This window comes from Vulpes vulpes, chromosome 10, assembly GCF_048418805.1.
Source record: "Vulpes vulpes isolate BD-2025 chromosome 10, VulVul3, whole genome shotgun sequence".
Taxonomy (NCBI): Eukaryota; Metazoa; Chordata; class Mammalia; order Carnivora; family Canidae; genus Vulpes; species Vulpes vulpes.
The window spans coordinates 20,987,279-21,007,130 of NC_132789.1; the positions used below are offsets into that span (position 1 = coordinate 20,987,279).

Sequence of the window (19,852 nt, forward strand, 5' to 3'; positions counted from 1 at the left end):
GGAGGGGAAATCATGACATCTAGATGGAACCACAGGTTGAATGTGGGCTTTGGCTTCATTCAGCCCTAAGTTTAAGTCCAGCTCTCCATGTTTTACCAATGTGACTCTGGGCAAGCCTCGAGTAGCCCCAGATGGACTGCTCACATGAAGAGGGCTGGGGGGGGGGGGTCACCTCTGCCTGCCTTTCACCAGGATTTGTGCGACGATGATTGGGTGAGAGAGGTATCAGCTTTGTTGTCGGCCTCTGAGAGTAGTGAGGGAGCGCTGATCGATGAGCACCGAGCTGTTGATGGCGATGAAGACTGTTATCCCCGTCAGTTAAGAGGTTGGAGGAGTGATGTCCATTCTGCGCACTTGGCACGGTGCTCAGAGCTTCATGGAGGCCGTCTGATCAAATTCTGTCATCAGTCTGGTGGTTGATACTCTTCTCCCCCAAGATGAGGACACTGAGCTCCAGAGGGATGCTTGTAGAGATGTCTAAGGTCACCCAGAGGGGGAGTGTCAGCAGGCAGATGCAAAAGCGACCTCTGTCTGGATCAAAATCTCTCTTGTGACTCTGCTGCCCCCCTCCACTCCACCCGGATGCCCTCAGGCATCTACGAAGGCAGATCCGCTTTGAGATCTTCCTGGTCCCCACTGGCCTGGCTCATTCATTCAGCAGTATTTATGGGGCACCTAACATGTGGCAGCCTCTGTCCTACGGCAGGGCATACATCTCCGAAGAGGACAAATATCTCCGCCTCCATGGGGCTGACATTCTAGCAGAGGAGATGGACAATAAAATGAGGAAGCCCGTAAGAGGATTGGGGACCACAATTCTGGTTGAGATCACTAAGAGGATCCAGGTTGGCAGAGAAGATGGTCCAGGCTTCAGCCGTGGGACACTCCAGTGTCAAGGCCTAGGGATAAGGCCAGGGACCAGGAAATGCAACAGAGGACAGGCAGCCAAGGAGGCAGGAAGGAAGCTGAGAGTGTGGCACTCTGGAAGCCACAGAAGGAGGGAAGGTACTGGCTTCACCTGGCCTCTCAGGTGAGGCGTGGCAGAGAAATAGCCATAGATTTGGCCACATGGAGGTCATTGGCAACTGGGACGAGTGCCGTTTCCATGGAATGTTTGGGATAAGCATCCACCTGGAGTAGTTTATGGGATACTGGGGAAAAAATTGGAGAAAGACAGATGACAGCTCTCTTTGCTGCTGTCTGCTGGGCTAGTGACAGCAAAAACCTGTACCCCAAAGGGACCAGCTGAGGCCTCTCTCTGGGACGTTCACAGAGCTTTCCTGCACTGGCATCAGGGCCAGACTTTCTGAGCAGAAACCATGGCAACATCTGAGGGCTTTGGCTACTCTCCCCAGTGCAAGCTCAGGGCACCGGTACCCAAACGGATCCCAGAGGATTTGGCCTCGCAAATGTGGTTGTCCCAGGGCTGACTTCGCCAGGCACAGAGCTTTTAGGGGCCCACGCACATGTTCTAATTTCTGTTAAAAGAAGAAGAAAAAAATGAACTTTTAGGTCAAATATGATATATATGTATATGTGTATATATATGTACATGTATGTGTATGTATACGTGTATGTGTGTGTTAGGTATGGGCTGACTTGTATCCCACCTCAAATCCATGTGTTGAAGTCCCAGACTCCAAGAGTTCAGAATGTGCCTGCATTTGCTGTTTTTGGAGAAAGGGTCTTTAGAATGGTCATTAAAGTTAGGTGAGGTCTTAATTTCATGTGACCAGTGTCCTTAAAAGAAGACATCAGGACTCAGATGTGCACGGAGCAAAAAGACAGGGAGAAGACAGCCAGCTACAAGGTCAGGAATGAAGCCTCACGGGAAACCAGCCCTGCCCATACCTTGCACCTCCAGCCTCCAGCACTTTAAGAAAATACATTTCTATTTTTTAACCCCCCAGCTATGGTATTCCCAGTTATGGCAGCTGTAGCAGACTCATATAGGGTACTTATGTGTTACTAGTATTATTTTATCATTTGCCTTGATATCAACAGTCATGAAATAAAACTTTTTTAAAAAATATTTTATTTATTTATACACGAGAGACACACAGAGAGAGGCAGAGGGAGAAGTAAGCTCTCCAGAGGGAGCCCAATGTGGGACTCACATCCAGGACCCCGGGGTCCTGAGCCAAAGGCAGATGCTCAACCACCAAGCCACCCAGGGGCCCCAATAACTTTTAATACATAAATATATTTTAATGGAAGAAGGGGCAGCCTATGAAGACAAAAGTGCCCAGGGCCCGAGCAAGTCATGATGCAGCCCCGGACTGCCCTCACCTTGCAGGTCCTAGAGCTTTACTGGCTCCCAGGGATGATTACCTCTCCTCTCTCGAGGTCACCTCTATTCTCCGAAGTACACCTGCCTCTTGACCAGCTGGGGAATGAGGATGGAGAGGCAGAGAGAATGGCTAGGAGTGAGCCCTTAGTCTAAGCGTCAGATTGTGGGTGCTACTGCACCCCACAGCAGGGTCGCTGAGGCCTCAGAGAAGCCAGGTGGCTTATAGGGCCCTGGAGGCATCCAAAATGAGAGCAAGTGCTGGGCCTGGGAGTCCTGTCTCCAAAGGCCACACAGACCTGCCACCCTTCTCTGGGCTCTGAAAGCAGCCCCTATATTTGGAGAATGACACCAGGGCTTTTGGAGTGGAGGAGGAACATCCCTCAGATCCTCAGGAAGCCGGAAGCCTGAGCTATTAAAAGCTCAACCGGGGACGCCTGGGTGACTCAGTAGCTGAGCGTCAGCCTTTGGGATCGAGTCCCACATGGGGCTCCCTGCATGGAGCCTGTTTCTCCCTCTGCCTGTGTCTCTGCCTCTCTCTGTGTGTCTCTCATGAATAAATAAATAAAATATTTACAAAAAAAAAAAAAAAAAAAAAAAAGCTCAGCAAGGTTTTAGACCCCAGAGATTTGGGCTGGATCCCAACTCTACTACTTGAGGGCAATGTGTGTGACTTCTGGGAAGCCACCTCCGCAGCCTGTAAAATAGGAATAATGGTGACACCTCCCCCCCGCCCAGGGGCTCGTGTGAGGATGGAGGAGCTAATGTGTGCAAAGCCCTTCTACATCCTCCTCCCTCCCCTTTGTGCTCAGAGGGCCCCTCCTCAGAGACCTTCCAGGCCTTGTCTGAAGCTGTTCCCTCTGTAGCTCCATTGACCCAGCCTGACTCCCTGGTTATTTCCCTCAGGGGCCTCTCGAGGCTCTGGAATGTTTGGTCATTCACTTTCCTGTCCTCCGTCCCCGACCAGCCTGTGTGTCCGTGGAGTGCACAGGGCGCACCTATGCTCCCTGCTGTCTCCTCTTGGCCTGGAACACAGCAGGGCGTCTGTGGACATCTGCTGTCTTCCCTTCTTCTCTCCTCACCTGCTCTGTTCCAGTCACTGTTCCAGCCACCCCGCGGCCTTGGCTGCTCCTCAAACTTGCCGAGCACACTTCCACCTCAGGGCCTCGCACTGGCAGTTCCCTCTGCCTGGAATGCTCTTCCGCCATGTTTCCACGTGACCGGCTCCCTCACCTCCTACGGGTCTCAGGGGCCTGCCTGACCATGTTGTGAAAAGTAATGACCTCTCTCCACCCATACCCCGGGCCCCCCTTCCCTTGCTCTTCCTGTCTCCCCTGCAGCCCTCATGCCAGACAGCTCGCATCTGTCCTCACGGGAATGTCAGCTCGTCAGGGCAGGGGTTAGCTGCCCCCCTTCAGCACCTAGGATGGCGCTGGCCCGAAGACCCCAACAAATCCTTGGTATAGAAGAGATGAATATGGAAAAAGACCCCGATCCAGAATCAAAGGAGGTGGATTTCTCCAACAGGATGTTTCCTGGATCCTGACTTTTAGGCAAATGACACAGAGGAGGCTCAGAAGGGGAAGGTCACGTAGGGCATGGTGGGGGCAGGCAGGGATCCGCAGAGATCTGTGGTCCCCTCTCCTCCTGTGAGGCCTGACCTGCCACACCCAGACACCCCCAGCAGGATGCTCTGGTGCTGGCCGCTCGCAGGAGGGAGACTGTTAACATTTGTTGTCCTGACCAGACAGAGATAGACTCATTACTTCAGATATTTTGGTTTAAAAAAAAAAAAAAAAGGTCTTTTGTTTCTAGGGCTTTCTGATGAGCTCTGAGTTAATGAGAATGCTGTCTCGTAACCCAGCGCTTGCTGTTACCTCTCCACTGAGTGTCTTGGGTGAGCAGCGGGCAGCCCCGTGGAGCGCAGGCCCAGCCGACAGTCAGGTGACAGGCTTCTGCAGCACAGACATAGAGGGTGGTTGGCGGGGGCACAGTGCCCCAGAAGCCCCGACCCCAGTCTGGGGGGGTTGGGGTCCTGGAGAGGTGATGGTGCAGGGCCACAACAGAGATATACTGGGTCGGGCTCTGTCTGGGGCTCCTGAGAGCAAACACTGCCCATGAAATGCTTGGATGAACAAACTGTGTTGAAACCACCTCCTGAAGAAAGGGAAGAGTGAGAGAACCCAGCAGAGCACCCCCCTGGGAGCCTGGGAGTGGTTTCCTGGGGCCGAACCCGGGAGGAAATGTGACGCTTCTCCTCTTTGTGTATCGGGCCACCAATGGGGATGAACACAGGCTTTGGGCCATCAGACCAGTGTCCTCATCCTGGCTCTGCCCCACGAGCTGTGCCACTTTAGCCAAGTGGTCTCATCTCTGAACCTCAGTGTTACCTTCTAGAAAACCAGCCCAGCAATGCTCACTTCAGAGACCTGAGAGGTGACATCATGCCTGAGTGCATGTCCAGCAGAGGCCGGTGGGTTCTCAGCAAACAGGACTCTCTCGCCTTCGGCCCCCCTCCCCAAATGCTCTTGGGGTCCTCATTCAGAGCCCAGCTCTGTGCTAGCCGCTAGACATGATGATGAATGAACATGGTCGCTGCCCTCAAGCTGCTTCCAGTCCAGTCTGGAGAGCGGCCATGCAAACAGATACCTCGGACATTGTGCAGGCAGCGTGGATGTACAGGCCAGACCCAGGTGGGCGCTGTGTCACCTGGCTTTCATTGGAAGGTGACCCCTTGAGGGCAGGGACTGCATGGCTCCAAAGGCCTCCTGGAAGCCCTTGATGACGGGACACTTGACTTCACTAGAAGCCTCCCTTGCTGGTAACTTCAGTCAGCCCTGGGTATCGAGCACAAAGACCTCCAGGAAGCCAAGCCCACGCAGAACCTGTGTCCCGTGCTCGTCGGAAGCCTGCAGACTCTCCGACTGTGGTGACTGTGTACGGAGTTCCAAGAGATGCGGGTTTCGTGTCTCCTCCCTCACTGCGGCATAGAGGTGGCAAATTAGCATTTGAGGGAGGGATGGGGGCCCTAGAACATGCTGGCACGTTGACAGGAGGAAGATGGGAACTCACGGACATTCAGAATACGTACAAGAACCGGAACAGTATGACCACTCCTGAGAGTAATGGGTCTGGGGCCATTACTCAACCCGAGAGCATCACTGCAAGTAGAGCGATATGATTAATGACCAGGATCCCACCCTCCCTCCCTCCCCCCATCCCTTCCTTCCTTCTCCCCCTCCCTCAGTCCCTTCCTCCCTTCCTTCCACATGTACTCCTGGACTCCATTCATGTACCAGGCAGCATGCTGAGTGCTAGGAATTTGGAGATGAGCACTTGGCTCTAGAACACTGGCATAAGATCGGATGCAAGAAATGGCTGTGACACCCACTACAGTTTACCGAGTGACAGCTGAGTGCCAGGCACCATGCTAACATACTTTACGCACATTATCTCCTTTAAGCTTTGTGCCATCCTGGGAGGTATATATATAATTTACATTTTACAGAGGAAGAGACTGAGGGTCAGTGATTTAAAATGCTTGGCCCCTGTCACACAGTAGTAAATGGTAGAGTCAGGACTTGAATGCAGGCCTTCTCTCGAAGCTCCAGGCCTTTTCGTTTTTCCGGCCTGGACTCCGCAACCAAGTGCGTGTCAACATCTCCCAAGAGTATGCTATGCCTTTAATTGGTTGGTGCCATTCAGGATGCTTTTCGGTGGCACACAAATATTTTCAAAATATTTAATGGATGTATACTTATTTCCAGAAAATAGAGCATGCACACCAAACCTGTCGTGTAATGCTTCATTATGCAGTGGATTCACCTGTTTATAAATGTTGGCCTATTTAAAGAAAATATTAAGTAAATAACAACCCAGGTGGTACATGGGTATGGCAAAAATCATCAACACTGTATGCACTGATGATATTTGGGGAAAACAGATATCCTGTGTTTCAGAAAGCAGGAATAGATTCTAGGTTAGAAATAATGCGTGGACATGCGTACACCAGGAGTGATGCGGGTGCCCAGAACTGTTAGCTTTCGCTACCTGGAAATATACTTAAGTGAAAAAAGTGTGTTCTTGGTGTTGTCAAGTGATTGTGGAGTGTCACCACCCCCACCGCCCCCTGCACATCCATACAACACTCATGTGCTAGGTCTGCTTTCAGGGACCTCTGCCCTCCGGTCCTGTGAGCAGCCCCTCCAGTTCGAGATTTTCCACCAGCTAGGACAGGACCCCGTGCGCTACGACCTCACAGGCTGGCTCCATAAGGCCAAGCCCAACCTTTCAGCCCTGGACGCCCCCCAGGTCCTGCAGCAGTCAAAAAGGTGAGTGCAGCCAGAGATAGGGACCAGCCAGGGGCATTCAGGGCTCTGCAGTTCCCTCCCCACTGGGGCCACGCAGTCCCAACAACCCAGTGAGGGAGGGTCAGTCCAGCAACCCCATCGCTCAGATGTCATGTGTCCCTGGAGCCAGCACAAGTCTAGCCAAAGAGAAAAGCTGGCCTTCTGTGGGTGGGGAGGGAGAGTAAGGGTAGCACAAAAGCTAGAAAGCTGAGCCTTCTTACTTTGGCTGTTTGCCTTTCTTTCATTAAGTATCTGGGAGATGATGTGACTGGAACGATTTTATGGACATCCTAGAACTAGGGGCTCATAAAACGGAAACGATAACATTTTGTGGTGTTAAAAAAAAAAAAAAGCGCACTGCATTCCCTGATGGCTGTGCTCAGAAGTGCTGGCAGCAAGCGCGGCCTGCAGGCCACAGTTACTGGAAAATGCTTCTGTGGGTGTGTGCATGTGCATGCCAGTATGCATGCTGATCCTCCCAGCTTCGCTGCTGGAGCCTTGCAGGGGCAGAGCTAGGGCACCAGAGAGAAATCGAGAGCACCAGGCAGGTGCTGGGGGTGTGGGAAGGGGGAGGAGGCACGTACTGGCTACCCATGCTGTGAAGGCCCCAGGCAGTGAAGGGGCCTTCCTTTGATCACGCAGGAAAAGAGAGGCAGGACCCGGATCTATTTGGGTCTACATGGTCCTTGCAGAAGTTCTTGGCATGTGGGTCTGAGTCGATTGGAAAGCCCGTATGTGGGTTCAAGGGCACGCAGTTCGTGTAAGGAGGTCAAGCTGGGGTGGGGTGGGGTGGGGCACCAGAAGGAAGGTCCATGAGCACACAGAGGACAGTGCGGAGAGCCAGAGGACCTGAGTGAAGTCCTAGCCCTGCTGCTGCTCACCTGGGTGACTGCGGGAGGTCACTTTCTCTTCCCTGGGTTTGTTTGCTTGTTTTGCTTCCTCCACCATAAAATGAGTGTTTGTTGGCCCGGGCTGTGAATCGGGCAGATACTGCACAGCTTGGGTGTCAGTCAGTTATTCAACTTCTGCTTTCACCACTTTCAAGCTGCATGATGCAGGCCTCAGTTTCACATTCTGAGAAGTGGGAATGATGGGGCCAGGAGTATGGGTATGCTGTGAGGCTTTGTGGCTTATTAAGGAGCCTGGTTCACTGCAGGCCCTCACTGCACACGTGAGTCCTCCTGCTCTAACATCCCACGGCCTGCGCCCCTGGGCAAGAGATGGGGGATTAGGAAAGAGGGAGGCCAAGCTTTGTTGATCTGACGGCCCAGCGAGTTAGGGACATTCTGGGAGGAAGGAACCATGTGTGTGTAAGGTCATGGCCCGTGGGAGTGAAAGAACCCAGCAGGTTTGAGGGTAAATTCCATGAGGATGTCTTGTGTGCTTGAGACCGAAGCATTGGTGATTTTTGAGAGCAGACAGTGTTTTTTTTTGTTTTTTTGTTTTGTTTTGTTTTGTTTTTTAGAATGTGGTTTTATCCCCAGGAGTGCCAGATTCCCCAGATTCACTGCTGGTCTAACATTCCAATTTGCGGGTCCCACCCCATCTCTCAGGGGACTTATTTTGCCGGTAGGCTTCCCTGGAGGTGACTATGCACACTAAAGTTCCACTGCTTTGGTCAAGTTCAATCATTCCATATATATCAAGCAAAGACCCAAAGCAGACATGACCTGTCCAGGGGTACATTTTCCCCTAAAAACCACAAGTCAGATCTACCCACCCTAGAGATAGGGCAACCTACATATGGGGCTCAGGGCTATGGGCAGCCTCTTCTCCCTCTGCCAGGGGGTGGTGCCCACAGCCTGAAGGCCCTGACCTCTCCTCTCACAGCTCCTGCTTCCAGGGGGGATCCTCCAGCTCCTCCCCAGCTTCTTATTTTAATGCCAGTGACGTCAAGCCATTGGTAATCTTTGTGGCCTGCCATGCATTTAACCACTTTAAGTACCTTTGGATCTTGTGGATGAAGATCCTCAATAGTTTGGATAGTCTTCCCCAGACTATCCAAACTATTGAGGCATAGAGGGAGGCATAGAGGGAGAGAGGGAGGTGGATAACGCACCTTCAGGGCTGGGGACGGTGCAGTCTGGACTTGCAGAAAGTGATGGAAATTGTCTGCATGCTTTCACTGGAGGGGAGGGGACGGATGGGACCTGGGAGGCACCAGGCCTTCTCTGGGTTCCAGCCCCATCCAGGGCACAGCAGGGTCTTCCTGGCCTTCCTCACCCTTATTGGCCCAAACGGGAAGGCAAGGCAGCTCAGATTTATCAGAGCAGATGCTCAGGGAGCCCCGGCCCCACAGCTGTGTGTTACATGAGTACTGAGAAGGCCCCCTCTGCTGCTGGGCATTGGGCTGGGCATTTCACTAATGCCCTTGTGGGGCCTCTTCAGCCCCTGACTTAGTCATTCTTGTATGAACTGTAGAGTAAGCGCCTACTATGTGCCAGACCTAGGGGCCTACTATGTGCTGGACCTGTTCTAGGGAGAACCAAGATGGCTTTGCTCTCTAAGAAAGTGCAGGCTCAGTGGGATTCCTACAGGCCTCTTAGTGACAACAATATCCAGCTGGGCTTCTTGCTGCTCTTGCTGTTCTAAAATCAGAGGAGGGGGAGGCCTGGAGAAACAAGCTGGCATTTGCCGTGAAGCAAAGACTTGTCTGGCAGAAGGGACTGCAGATAAAAGCGTAGCAGCCAGGATGTGTGACTCAAGGGGTGGATTCAGGGAGCAGGTTAGCAAGAAGCAAGCAGAGGGAGCCATTCTCCGTGAGCCCCTAAAGTCCTTCTCTCTTCCCCGTCCTACCTGCCAGGGAGGATCTGAGGCTTCTATGCCAGCCCCGGGCCAAGGTGCCCCCCGTGTGCCGGGCCGTGGCTGGCCTGGAGGGCACCTCCCAGCAGGCCTTGCAAAGGAGCTGCGCCGTGAGGAGGGCGTTTGCCAGCAGCTTTGCCGCGGTGAAGAGGAGAGCCCCGTGCTCCCAGATCAAGCTACAGATGGTGAGCAGGAGCCCCAACTCCACGGAGCCCTGGCCTCCACTGCCACTCCTCCTCCAGGATGAGTTATCGGCCCGCATCATCTTGAAACTCCTCCACGAGCCTGCAGAGGCAGACCTCACCCTGCCTTCCATGGAGGAGGAAGGCTCAGAGCAGCAGAGAAACGTCCACCATCAAATACCTGGGGAGTTATCAATCCACATCCAAGGCCAAAGCCTTGAGCAGCTTTGGAAAGTCCCAGAATCCTCAAATACCCTCTTTTTTTTTTTTTTTTAAGATTTTATTTATTTATTCATGAGAGACAGAGAGAGGCAGAGACATAGGCAGAGGGAGAAGCAGGCTCCATCTGAGGAGCCTGATGTGGGACTCATTCCGCAGACCCTGGGATCACACCCTGAGCCAAAGGCAGATGCTCAACCACTGAGCCACCCAGGCATCCCCTCCGAATACCTTCTTGACCAGGGTGACGAATATCACAGCCAAACCAGCCCTGTCTCAGCTCTCACATGCCTCATTTTCACCATGAGGCTCTCCTTGGGGAAGGCAGCAGGATCTACAACTGGATGGAAATTCATCCAATAACAAATGAGAATGCCTCGGTGGGTCAGTGGTCAGTCTGAGCCCAGAGGGTGGGGCATGGGGAGAATACATTTTTGGAGGAAAAAAAAATCCTCATAGATTATTAAACAGAAGAAGCCTGTAGGCCTGGGTCCTGGCTTCTAGCCTGCCTCTTCTGCTAGGGGTCTGGGTGATATGGGATCTTGCTTGCCCTCAGTCTCCCCAGTGGTTACAAGGGCTGTTAGAAAAGCCCTTTCCCCCTTTTTTCTCATGAGCATCAATAAGGCCGTGATAGGCATAGTCCTTGGCATAGGACATGGGGACCCCCAAGGATGCCCAGGTAAGGCTGAACGTATATTTGGGGAGCGTCCCTGTCCATCTCATCCCAAAGCAGTGAACCTTGACTTCCCTCTCTCCTCTTGGTCCTAGGATGCATTGACCAGCATAATTAGACGGTCCCAGGTACACTTCATCCATTGCCTTGTGCCAGGCCCTGTTGGGGAAAGCAGGGTTGGGCAGGGGCCTCTGACCCCACCACAGCCTGGCAGAGATAAGCCGGGGACAGGCGGACTGCTGACCTTGGACATCCCGGCACTGAGGGTGCAGCTTGCGGGGTCCCACATCCTGGAGGCACTGCGTCTGCACAGGGCAGGTAAGAGACAGCCAGGGAGTGGGCACCTTATGTCTGAGTCCATGGACATGCCCACTGACCAGCAGCACCCAGGGACGGGAGCACCAGCTGTGTGCCAGCAGCTCATGTCTGGGAAGTGGAATGCTAGGCATATGGATCAGCATATGCAAAGGCCCAGAGGCAGGGAAGAGCCTGGATTTTCAGGGACTGGGGTTCAAAATGCAGGGCAGTTGTGGCTGATGAGACAGGCCATCCACCAAGGAAGGCCGTGAGTGCCAATTTTGGAGGTTTGGCTTTCAGCGGGTCAAGCTAAGGTGGTAAGGAGGTGGCAGGGGCTGGATGTGATTTTAATCTGAGAAACAAAGTCTTTAGGTCAATATTTCAGAAAGTAAGCCTGCACCCGAGCTTTCCACATAAGCTCATTTTAGTGGCTGAGTTCGCTCTGAATCCTTCTGATTCTTTTCTGCCTCTGGGACCCCAGAGGCCACCGAGTGGATTCCCCTCCCTGACATTAGAAATGGCTCAGGCACGGTCACAGTCTCTGCAGGGGACGGGGTAGCTGGGTTGGGGTGGTGGGAGGCTGGCGAGGGGGGCACCTGTTCATTTAACTTCTCTGTGGTCACTGATGCCCGGCTTGTGGCTGTGGTCCCATTTCCTCCCGCCGCATTAATATCCAGCACCCAGAGCACTAGGTATGTGACACACAGGCTGGAAGCAGCTGGAAGCAGAGAAGAGACCCTCACTTCTCTGAGCATCTCATTGATTTTTCCTCTTGCCTGCACAACCGCAAGCGAAGGGTGACAGATAATGTCACAGGGGAAGAGCAGGATGGTCACAGCGGTGGCCGATCGATTCAGCCCGGCTGGCTGACTGGCTGGCTGGCTGGCAGGAGGCGCTGGGCCTTTGCAGACGCCGTGGACTACCCGTTAGAAGCCCTGCATGCAGGCTTGGGTCCGCTGTCCCTTCCCAGTCCTCGGCCTTCGGTCCTTCCGCGGTGTCTGCCCTGTGCATTCTCAGTGCAGCCCGCCTGGGGCAGAATAAGTTTTCCAACCAAGTAAAGATCTGATGCCTCATGATGGAACTTTCCGATTTTCTGCCTCCCTGGCCTGGTTAGTTCCTCATTTTTCTGCTCAAAGTGGTTTCTGTCTCTCTTACACTGTATAAGAAATATGTCTGTGCACATGTGGATATACACAGCTATCAAATATTTATGAATTTGAATTCGTGCATGTTTGGTGCATTTATGCATATACCCACGTGCACACATAATGCACACGTATGTGGGCAGGGTATCGAGTGCCTACGATGTACTGGCACTGTGTCATTACATATATTAACTGACGTCATCCTTACCAAGCCCTTAGCACAGCACCTGGCATATAGCAAATGCTCATCACACATTACGCATTGGACAGCCTGGTGGGCGTGGCTCAGACCCCGGAGCCGGTCAGCCTGGTCTTGGCTGTGGCCGACACCGAGTGAGTCCCCGGATCATGCCTCTCTTTCGTCTGCCCTAATAGCTCAGGTCTCAGGTTGCTAATGAGCAGTTTGATGAGTTAATAAGAGACTTCATAGAAGAATTGCCTGGATGTGGGAAAGCATCCATACGTGTTAGCATCTTTTACTACGTAAATCATCAGATTCAATCCTTACAGTGACCCCATTCTTACCTGACAAGTGAAGAACTTAAATTTCAAAGAGATGGGGTCATTCGTGATGGGTCAGAGGGCAAAGAAGGGTAAAAATGGGACGTGAACCCACATCAATCTGACCTGAAAGTGCATGCTTATAACCTCCTACCCCCCTCTCTGTGTGGTCAGCATCCTGTGAACCTGGCCTAAGGCCCTTCTTCCCCCAGGAAGTCTTCCTAGATTCACCGCACATATCCACCACCATCACTCTGCCTCATGGTTCATGTATTTGGCTTCTTGTGAAGTCTCAAAGTAGAGTCAGATTTTACCAGACTTTCTGCCCCATCCAGCCAGTTTCCATTTATTTATTTATAATTTTTTAAAAAGATTTTATTTATTTATTCATGAGAGACACACACACACACAGAGGTAGAGACAGGCAGAGGGAGAAGGAGGCTCCATGCAGGGAGCCCGACATGGGACTCGATCCCAGGTCTCCAGGATCACACCCTGGGCTGTAGGCAGCGCTAAACCGCTGCACCACCGGGGCTGCCCGCCAGTTTCCTTTTAAACAACTGAGCGTTTTCTATGGCCCTTGTATCCAGGACCAAGTCCAAACATTGAGGCCTGGAGTTTGACTTCAGGTTCCTTTGGGATCTTGTCCCTGCTCATCTTTGACCTCATTGTTGGCTACTCTCCAGTGGATTAGTTACAGTTACTTACTGTCTGGGTCTAAATTCCAGCTGGGGGAGTTTCTATCCATGTCACTTTGGGCTAGGTAACTTGAACTCTCCAGGCCTCAGTTTCCACGTCTACAAAATGGGTACAATGATGGTGGCCCCTGACTGTCTATAACACAAGGAAGTTGTTAACCTCATGTCTTGTGCACATAAGCGCTGTGGCCAAGGATCCCACCCTTGTGTGACCCCTGTCTGGCTCCCTCTGCTGAGACCTCCCTTCCATACTCACTCCTGTGCCAAACTCTTCTGGCTACTTCAGAGGTTGGCTCTAATGTCACCTCTCTGGAGCTTTCCAGAGGCCTCTGCCCAGGTTCCACACAGAATATACCTGTGTCCATCCTACATGTTAGATTTGTCAAACCCCCCACATGCAGAATTTCCCACATTCAGTCTATGGGGTGGTCATACATAGTGGACCCCCCCCCCCAAATTTTTTCCCATGTCAAACAGGTTTTAAGTAAAGCCAATCTGGCAGCTTCCCTGCAGTGGCCCGCAGAGCCTTTGGCATCGATGCTGGCACACGGTGTGACCCTCCAGAGGGCAAATCCGTGGAATGTTTCATAGGGTTTGTGTTCTGAGGAACACATTTGGGAAATGCTGGTTGAACCCAATCTCCGATGTTGACAAATGGGGAAACTGAGACCCTAAAAAGTCAGTCCACCCACAAGTTTGCTGTCAGGTTGGGAGCAGGGTGGAGGCTGCCGGCGAGGCCAGGCCCTGGGCTGGTCTTCTCACTTGAACCCCTTGTTCTTCTGCTTGCTCTGGGCCCTCCTCCCAGGCTATGCTGAGCACGTGGGACTCACTCAGTTCCGCCGGCGATTCCAGATGCTCGACCCTCTCCTCGCAAAGAAGCTCATGTTGGCCTCTGAAGGAATAGACGAGAGGAAGGTATGTGGGGCAATGCAGGAGGGAGTGGGTCCTTGGGTGCTTCTGTTCCAGAGGGGGTTACCCCAGGAGGCATCTGGACCAGCAGGGGTGCGGGGATCAGAGACAAAGGGGGGGCAAAGGTGAGGGTGGTGTGAGGTTTGCCTCAGATCCTTGGTCCGGCCTGTACCCCCTGCACTGGTCACTTAGGAATGACCCTCCTGAAACTCTGTGTGAGGAAGTGCAGGAGGAAAACTAGGGCCATGAGAAGAGCATGTGCCCACTAGAAAGGCCTCTCGCAAGATGAAAAGCCAGCACCAGCACCCGGGGGTAGTCCGTGAAAAAGAAAGCTTCATGGTGCCCAGTGTTCAGGAAGTGCTTCACACCAAAGCCCCCATCTTAGGGAATCACTGTGAATGCTGCCCCAGGGCCTTTGCACTAGCTGTTCCCTGTGCCTGGAGCACTCTTCCCCAGTTTTTGTGTGGATAGTATCACTTTGCTCTTCAGATGGTAGCTCAGGGCTTACCCTCCTCACATATCCAGTACTAATGTGTGTGCACTTCCCTTCTCTGAAATTACAAACGTTTCCTACGAGTTTTCTGGCTTATAGCAAAGGCTCAAAAAATTGTCCCTTGAATGAATGAATGAATGAATGAATGAATGAATGAATGAATAAATATAAATACCTACCCATGTATTTCTGCCCCAAAGTGTCTCCTTTCTCCAACTCCACCATAAACTCCTATGATTGGAACCTTGTCTTTACTCCAGTGTCAAAATATCAATACATTTTTCTGCCGAGAATGGCCCCTGGCTCATCGATGATCACAGGACTCTTTAGAATATGCAAAGCCCTGCATCCTCCCGACAGCCTTGCAAAACGAGAGCTGTTGCATACCTTTTACAGATGAGAGAATGGAAGCTCGGGGAGATGAACTGACTCCCCCAAGACCATGCAGCCAGGCATTTGTGGGTTTTGCCCTTGGACCCAAGTTTGTTGCTTCCAGGGAGGGCAGTTGAGCAAGCATGGCTCCAGAGTCAAAGAGAGCTGTGGTTGACTCCCAGTGGGGTGTGTGAACATAAGCAAGTGATGGCATCTCTCTGCCTCAGTCTTCTCATCTGTAAAGTGGGCACGGCATTAATGCCTCCATCCAGAGGGTGTTTTGGTGATTACATGCAGTGGTAGAGTTCACAGGCTTGACATGGGCCCTGCTGTATTGTAAGGGCTCAGTGTATGCGCACTGCTGTCATTAGCATGAACGTCAGTACTGTCATCGGCATCTTGCAAGGCCAGAATGATGGCAACAGCCACCATGCTCACAAGCATGTTGAGACTCCACCTCCACGGGAGTGTGCCCAGGTGTGTCTGAGATCGTCATCACTGGAATCTTCAGTCAATGAGTCATGAGGCAAGAAGAGTAAATACAGTCACAATTCTCAGGTCCTTTATGGCTCCTCACTGCTGTAGGGACCAGGGCACAGGTCACCTCCTGTAGACAAGGTAGCCCCTTCTACATGGCCCTCCTAACTCATCATGGGGAGGGGACATCAGACCCAACCAGTGTGGTGCAGGGAAATCCCCTTTCTTGGTGGCAGCCCAGTTTGGAAGTCATGAAACTGCCTGGGCTTGACGCCACCAGCCAGTCTGTACCAATCTCCATTTGGGGTTCCTTGTCCTCGGTCACCCCTAAACTTGGTCTGTGTTCAGAGCATCTGGAGTGGAGCCATTGAAAAGGTCTTGGGCTCTTCTGCAGTTGAACACAGCACAGAAGAGGGGTGTGGGGGTGTGTTCTGCGGGGGCAAGAGGTACAGCATATGGAATGATTCTATTCTGGAGGACTCGGCAGTCCTCTGTTGTAGCCAAGCCGAAACCACCTCCATGCACATGCCGGGGGGCCTCGGATAAATGGAAAAATACAAGTGGAATGGACTTGGCTGGGAGGTTTCTCTTCTTCTCATTCTCTTTTTATTTGCTCGCAAATTTCATTTGCTACAGCATAGAATTTTGGTAGCAACAAAAGGAAACACCAGCCTGCCTCTTATGAAAAAGCTGATAAATATTCATTTGCCAGGCAACGTGATACACCATGAATTATACATGAACACGTGCTTGGGTGGGCAAACTGTCAGCCTCTGTGTGCAAAGCAGTTAAGACCTCAGGATTTAATAAGACAAGTTTGACAGCGAGGAAAGGTCAATATTGCCACAAGACACTAGATGGCAGCAGAGAGAATGCATTGTCAGGGTGCGAACGGGGCCTTTGATGAGGTCCCCCATGTGCCTAATACGTGGTACCTAATCAAGACTCTTTCCCAATTACGTACACGCGTTTGGTGGGCACCTGCTGGCTACTTGGTATTTCTCGAACGAAAATAGCATATGCCTTTTACCGCATATGTGCAAACTCTCATCACAAAATAGGCATGATGTGAAAAAATTTCAGATTCTTCACCTGAAACAGACCTCAAAAGATAAAGGTTTCCCACTCTGGGAATCATACCCATTTTACAGCAGAGGCAACTGAGGCCATCACCACCAGCCAAGGACTGGTGGAGCTGGGATTTGAACTCAGGCTCTCAGACTCTGCACAAAGGGCTTTTTTTTTTTTTTAAAAAAAACAAAACAAAACAAAACAGGGGATCCCTGGGTGGCGCAGCGGTTTGGTGCCTGCCTTTGGCCTAGGGAGCGATCCTGGAGACCCGGGATTGAGTCCCACGTCGGGCTCCCGGTACATGGAGCCTGCTTCTCCCTCTGCCTGTGTCTCTGCCTCTCTCTCTCTCTCTCTGTGACTATCATAAAAAAAATTTTTTTAAAAAAAACCAAAACTGTTGTGGCACAGTACGAGGCATAAAATATATCATGTTAACCATTTTTAAGCATACAGTTCAATGTCATTTGGCACATCCATTTTGTTGTGCAGCCAGCACCACCATCCGACTCCAGCACCTTTTTCATCTTGTAAAACTGAAACTCTGCCCCCATTAGACACCACTAACTGCCTATTCTCTCCTCTCCCCCAACTACCATTCGACTTCCTGTCTCTATGGAGTTGGCTGCTCTAGAGACCTCATATAAGTAGAATCACACACTACTTGTCCTTTTGTGTCGCTTACTGCACTTCGCATAATTCCTCAAGATTCATCCATATCTTAGCATGTGTTAGAACCTCTTTCCTTTTAAGGATGAATAGTATTCCACTGTGTCTTTATACACAGCATTTTCTTATCCACTGGTCAATGGACACTTGAGTTGCTTCCACCTTTGGCTATTGTGGAAAATGATGCTGTGAACATGGGTGTAGAGATCTTTGAGATCGTGCTGTCATTTCTTTTGGGGTGTCTACCCAGATGTGGGATTGCTGGATCATGTGGTAATCCTGTGTCTATGATTTTTTGAGAACATGCCGCACTGTTTTCCACAGCGGCTGCACTATTTTATATTCCAGCTAACAGGGCACATGGGTTCCAGTTTCTCTGCATCCTTGCCAACATTTGTTATTTTCTGTTTTGTTTTTGTTTTTGTTTGGATAGGAACCATCCTAAGGGGTATGAAGTGGCATCCCAGTATAGTTTTGATTTGCGTCTCCCCGATGATCAATGATGTCGAGCGTCTTTTCATGTTCACATAAGACTTTGGAATGGGAGCCCTTTGAGGATAGGTGGAGTGTCTGGTGAATTTCTGTACAGAATATACCATCCATGATGTTAATTTAAAATCTATTTTTGATTCCAGTCAGCTTTAACCAAGTGTCTGCTTTGCACCAGGTCCTATGCTAGGTGTCAGAGATACAGGGATGGACAGAACACAGTCTCACAGGGTGAGGGAAAGACTAAAAACAGGCAATTTCCATGCAGAGGAATGGCTTTGGGACACCCCAGGGAACACCCTTAAAGTGTTTGCAGTCAGGTTGAGGGTAGGGCATTCAGGGAAGATTCCTCAGAAGGGATGATGATTGAGTTGAGCCCCATGGGACAGTTTGGAGAATTAGGTAAGAGAAAGAGTGAAGGGCAACCTATACTGTGTGTAACATGTACAAAAGTCCAGTGATGAGGTTGCATGACTAGTTTAGAGTAGCTGGAGCACAAAGGATGCCATATGTCAAGAACACAGGCTGAGGATATTGTCAAGGGTCATTGTTGGTCAGACAAGAGAGTCTGGGCTTTATCAGGTGGTCAGTGATGGTCAACTGAGAAGTTATTGGCAGGGGCATGGCGTAGAAACCTGGCCTTCATTACATGAAGTGGCTGAAGCAAAATCATGAAGAAAGTCCAGTCTACTCTGTCTTTCCATGGTCCTGTCTAGGGAGCAGTCTCCTCACCCTGGTCTCCAGCTCTTCAGGATGCCCCCATGCCTTCTAGACACCCAGGCACATGTTATTTTCTCCAATATGACCCTGTCTCCCTCTCTGATCACCTTGCATCCCATTCATCTCCTCCCTGAGTTATCCCATCTGGCTGAGATTATGCATCCACCTGCACTGAAGCCCCCTCAGAATGACCATAAATGGTGGAATCTCAGGCAAGTCTGACGAGGGGCTCTTTCAGCTCACCTTGGCCATGTCCCAGATTCTGGTCTCTTCGGTCTCTCTGCTGTTCCAACAGGACTTTCCAAGTCTCCCCAGTCAACGTGAGGAAACCCTATGGCCTGCCCTCTTCCTCAGACTGCCCACAGTGTCGATTGATTTTAGCCAACAAAGCCTGTCCCTGTGGACTTGATCGGAAGAGCACGATTAAGGGATGTCAGTCTGTCTTCTCGAAGGCAGCCACTCTTGTTCCATCTCAGACCCTTGTGGACACTCCCAGTTTCTCTGAAGTTGTCTGAACCCCTTTCTGCTGGGGAGGGGCCCCCAAGAGCCCAACAGCTGGGAGGGGAGCTGTCCACTGGACAGTGCTGAACCCTTACTCAGGGTTTCTCCATGGCCTAAGCCCTTGAGGTGTATTCACCATTCTTTTCTTGCTCACCTTGCTGTCTTCCTCCAATTCGGATTTACTGTTTTAATTATTGTACACATTTTCTAGTCAGTGTTCACCCAATTGTGTGTGTGTGTGTGTGTGTGTGTGTGTGTTCATACCGCATTCTATATGCAGTTCTGAGTATAAGGAGTTAAATAACAGGGACATAGTCCTACCCTTATGGGTTGATTTGATTGGTGCTTCAGTGGTTAAAAGCATGTGGTTTAGAATCAGACAGATTTGTATTCAAATCCTCGTTTCTGTCATCTTTTCATTCATCCACAGCCCTTGATGTCTGATTAGCTGTATGAACACAGGCGGCATGTCATAGGGCATAACAAAGTGCCTGGCACCTAGCAGGTATGCCACAGATGGCAGTCATTGGGCCATGGTGGCCATTGGGTCATGGTGTGGATTTCAGGGAAGAGGTGCTGTGCTCACAGCAGCCAAATGGTTCCCTGGGTGAGCATTCGATTCCACAGACATGGATTCTTCACACCACACTACTCTCTGAGTAGTGAGTTGGGGAAGAATTGCCCGCCATGGCTCTCCATTATTCCTGAAGTCTCTTATTGCCTGTCTGGCATGTTCAGCTTAATGTGAGATGTCAGATCGCATGTTTATTGGGTGCATCCTTGTTGAACATCAGAGGGAAAGCTCTCTGCAAAATTCTAGGACTCAAAGGGGCTCTATAAGTAGAGGCATGAGCTGGGTTTCTTCCAGGTGCATTCAAGGACTCATAATTTGAGCCTGGAAGGATGGGGATGAAGAATGTGTCATCACTTTAAAGTGCCTAACAGGGCCTGATAACCTCTGAACCTCCACCAGTTATTAGTATTTACTGAAATGTAGCATG

The 19,852-nt window shown here is 51.1% G+C and overlaps 1 protein-coding gene across 1 annotated transcript in view; it reads left to right on the top strand.

Moving 5' to 3' along the window:
* MYO18B (myosin XVIIIB) overlaps positions 1-19,852 on the top strand; it is a 208,846-nt gene that overhangs the window by 64,394 nt on the left and 124,600 nt on the right. The window contains exons 17-20 of the mRNA XM_072722461.1: positions 6,459-6,618; positions 9,440-9,623; positions 10,608-10,830; positions 13,959-14,068. Of these exons, the coding sequence (XP_072578562.1) occupies positions 6,459-6,618; positions 9,440-9,623; positions 10,608-10,830; positions 13,959-14,068 (677 nt within the window). The remainder of the gene's footprint in view (positions 1-6,458; positions 6,619-9,439; positions 9,624-10,607; positions 10,831-13,958; positions 14,069-19,852) is intronic.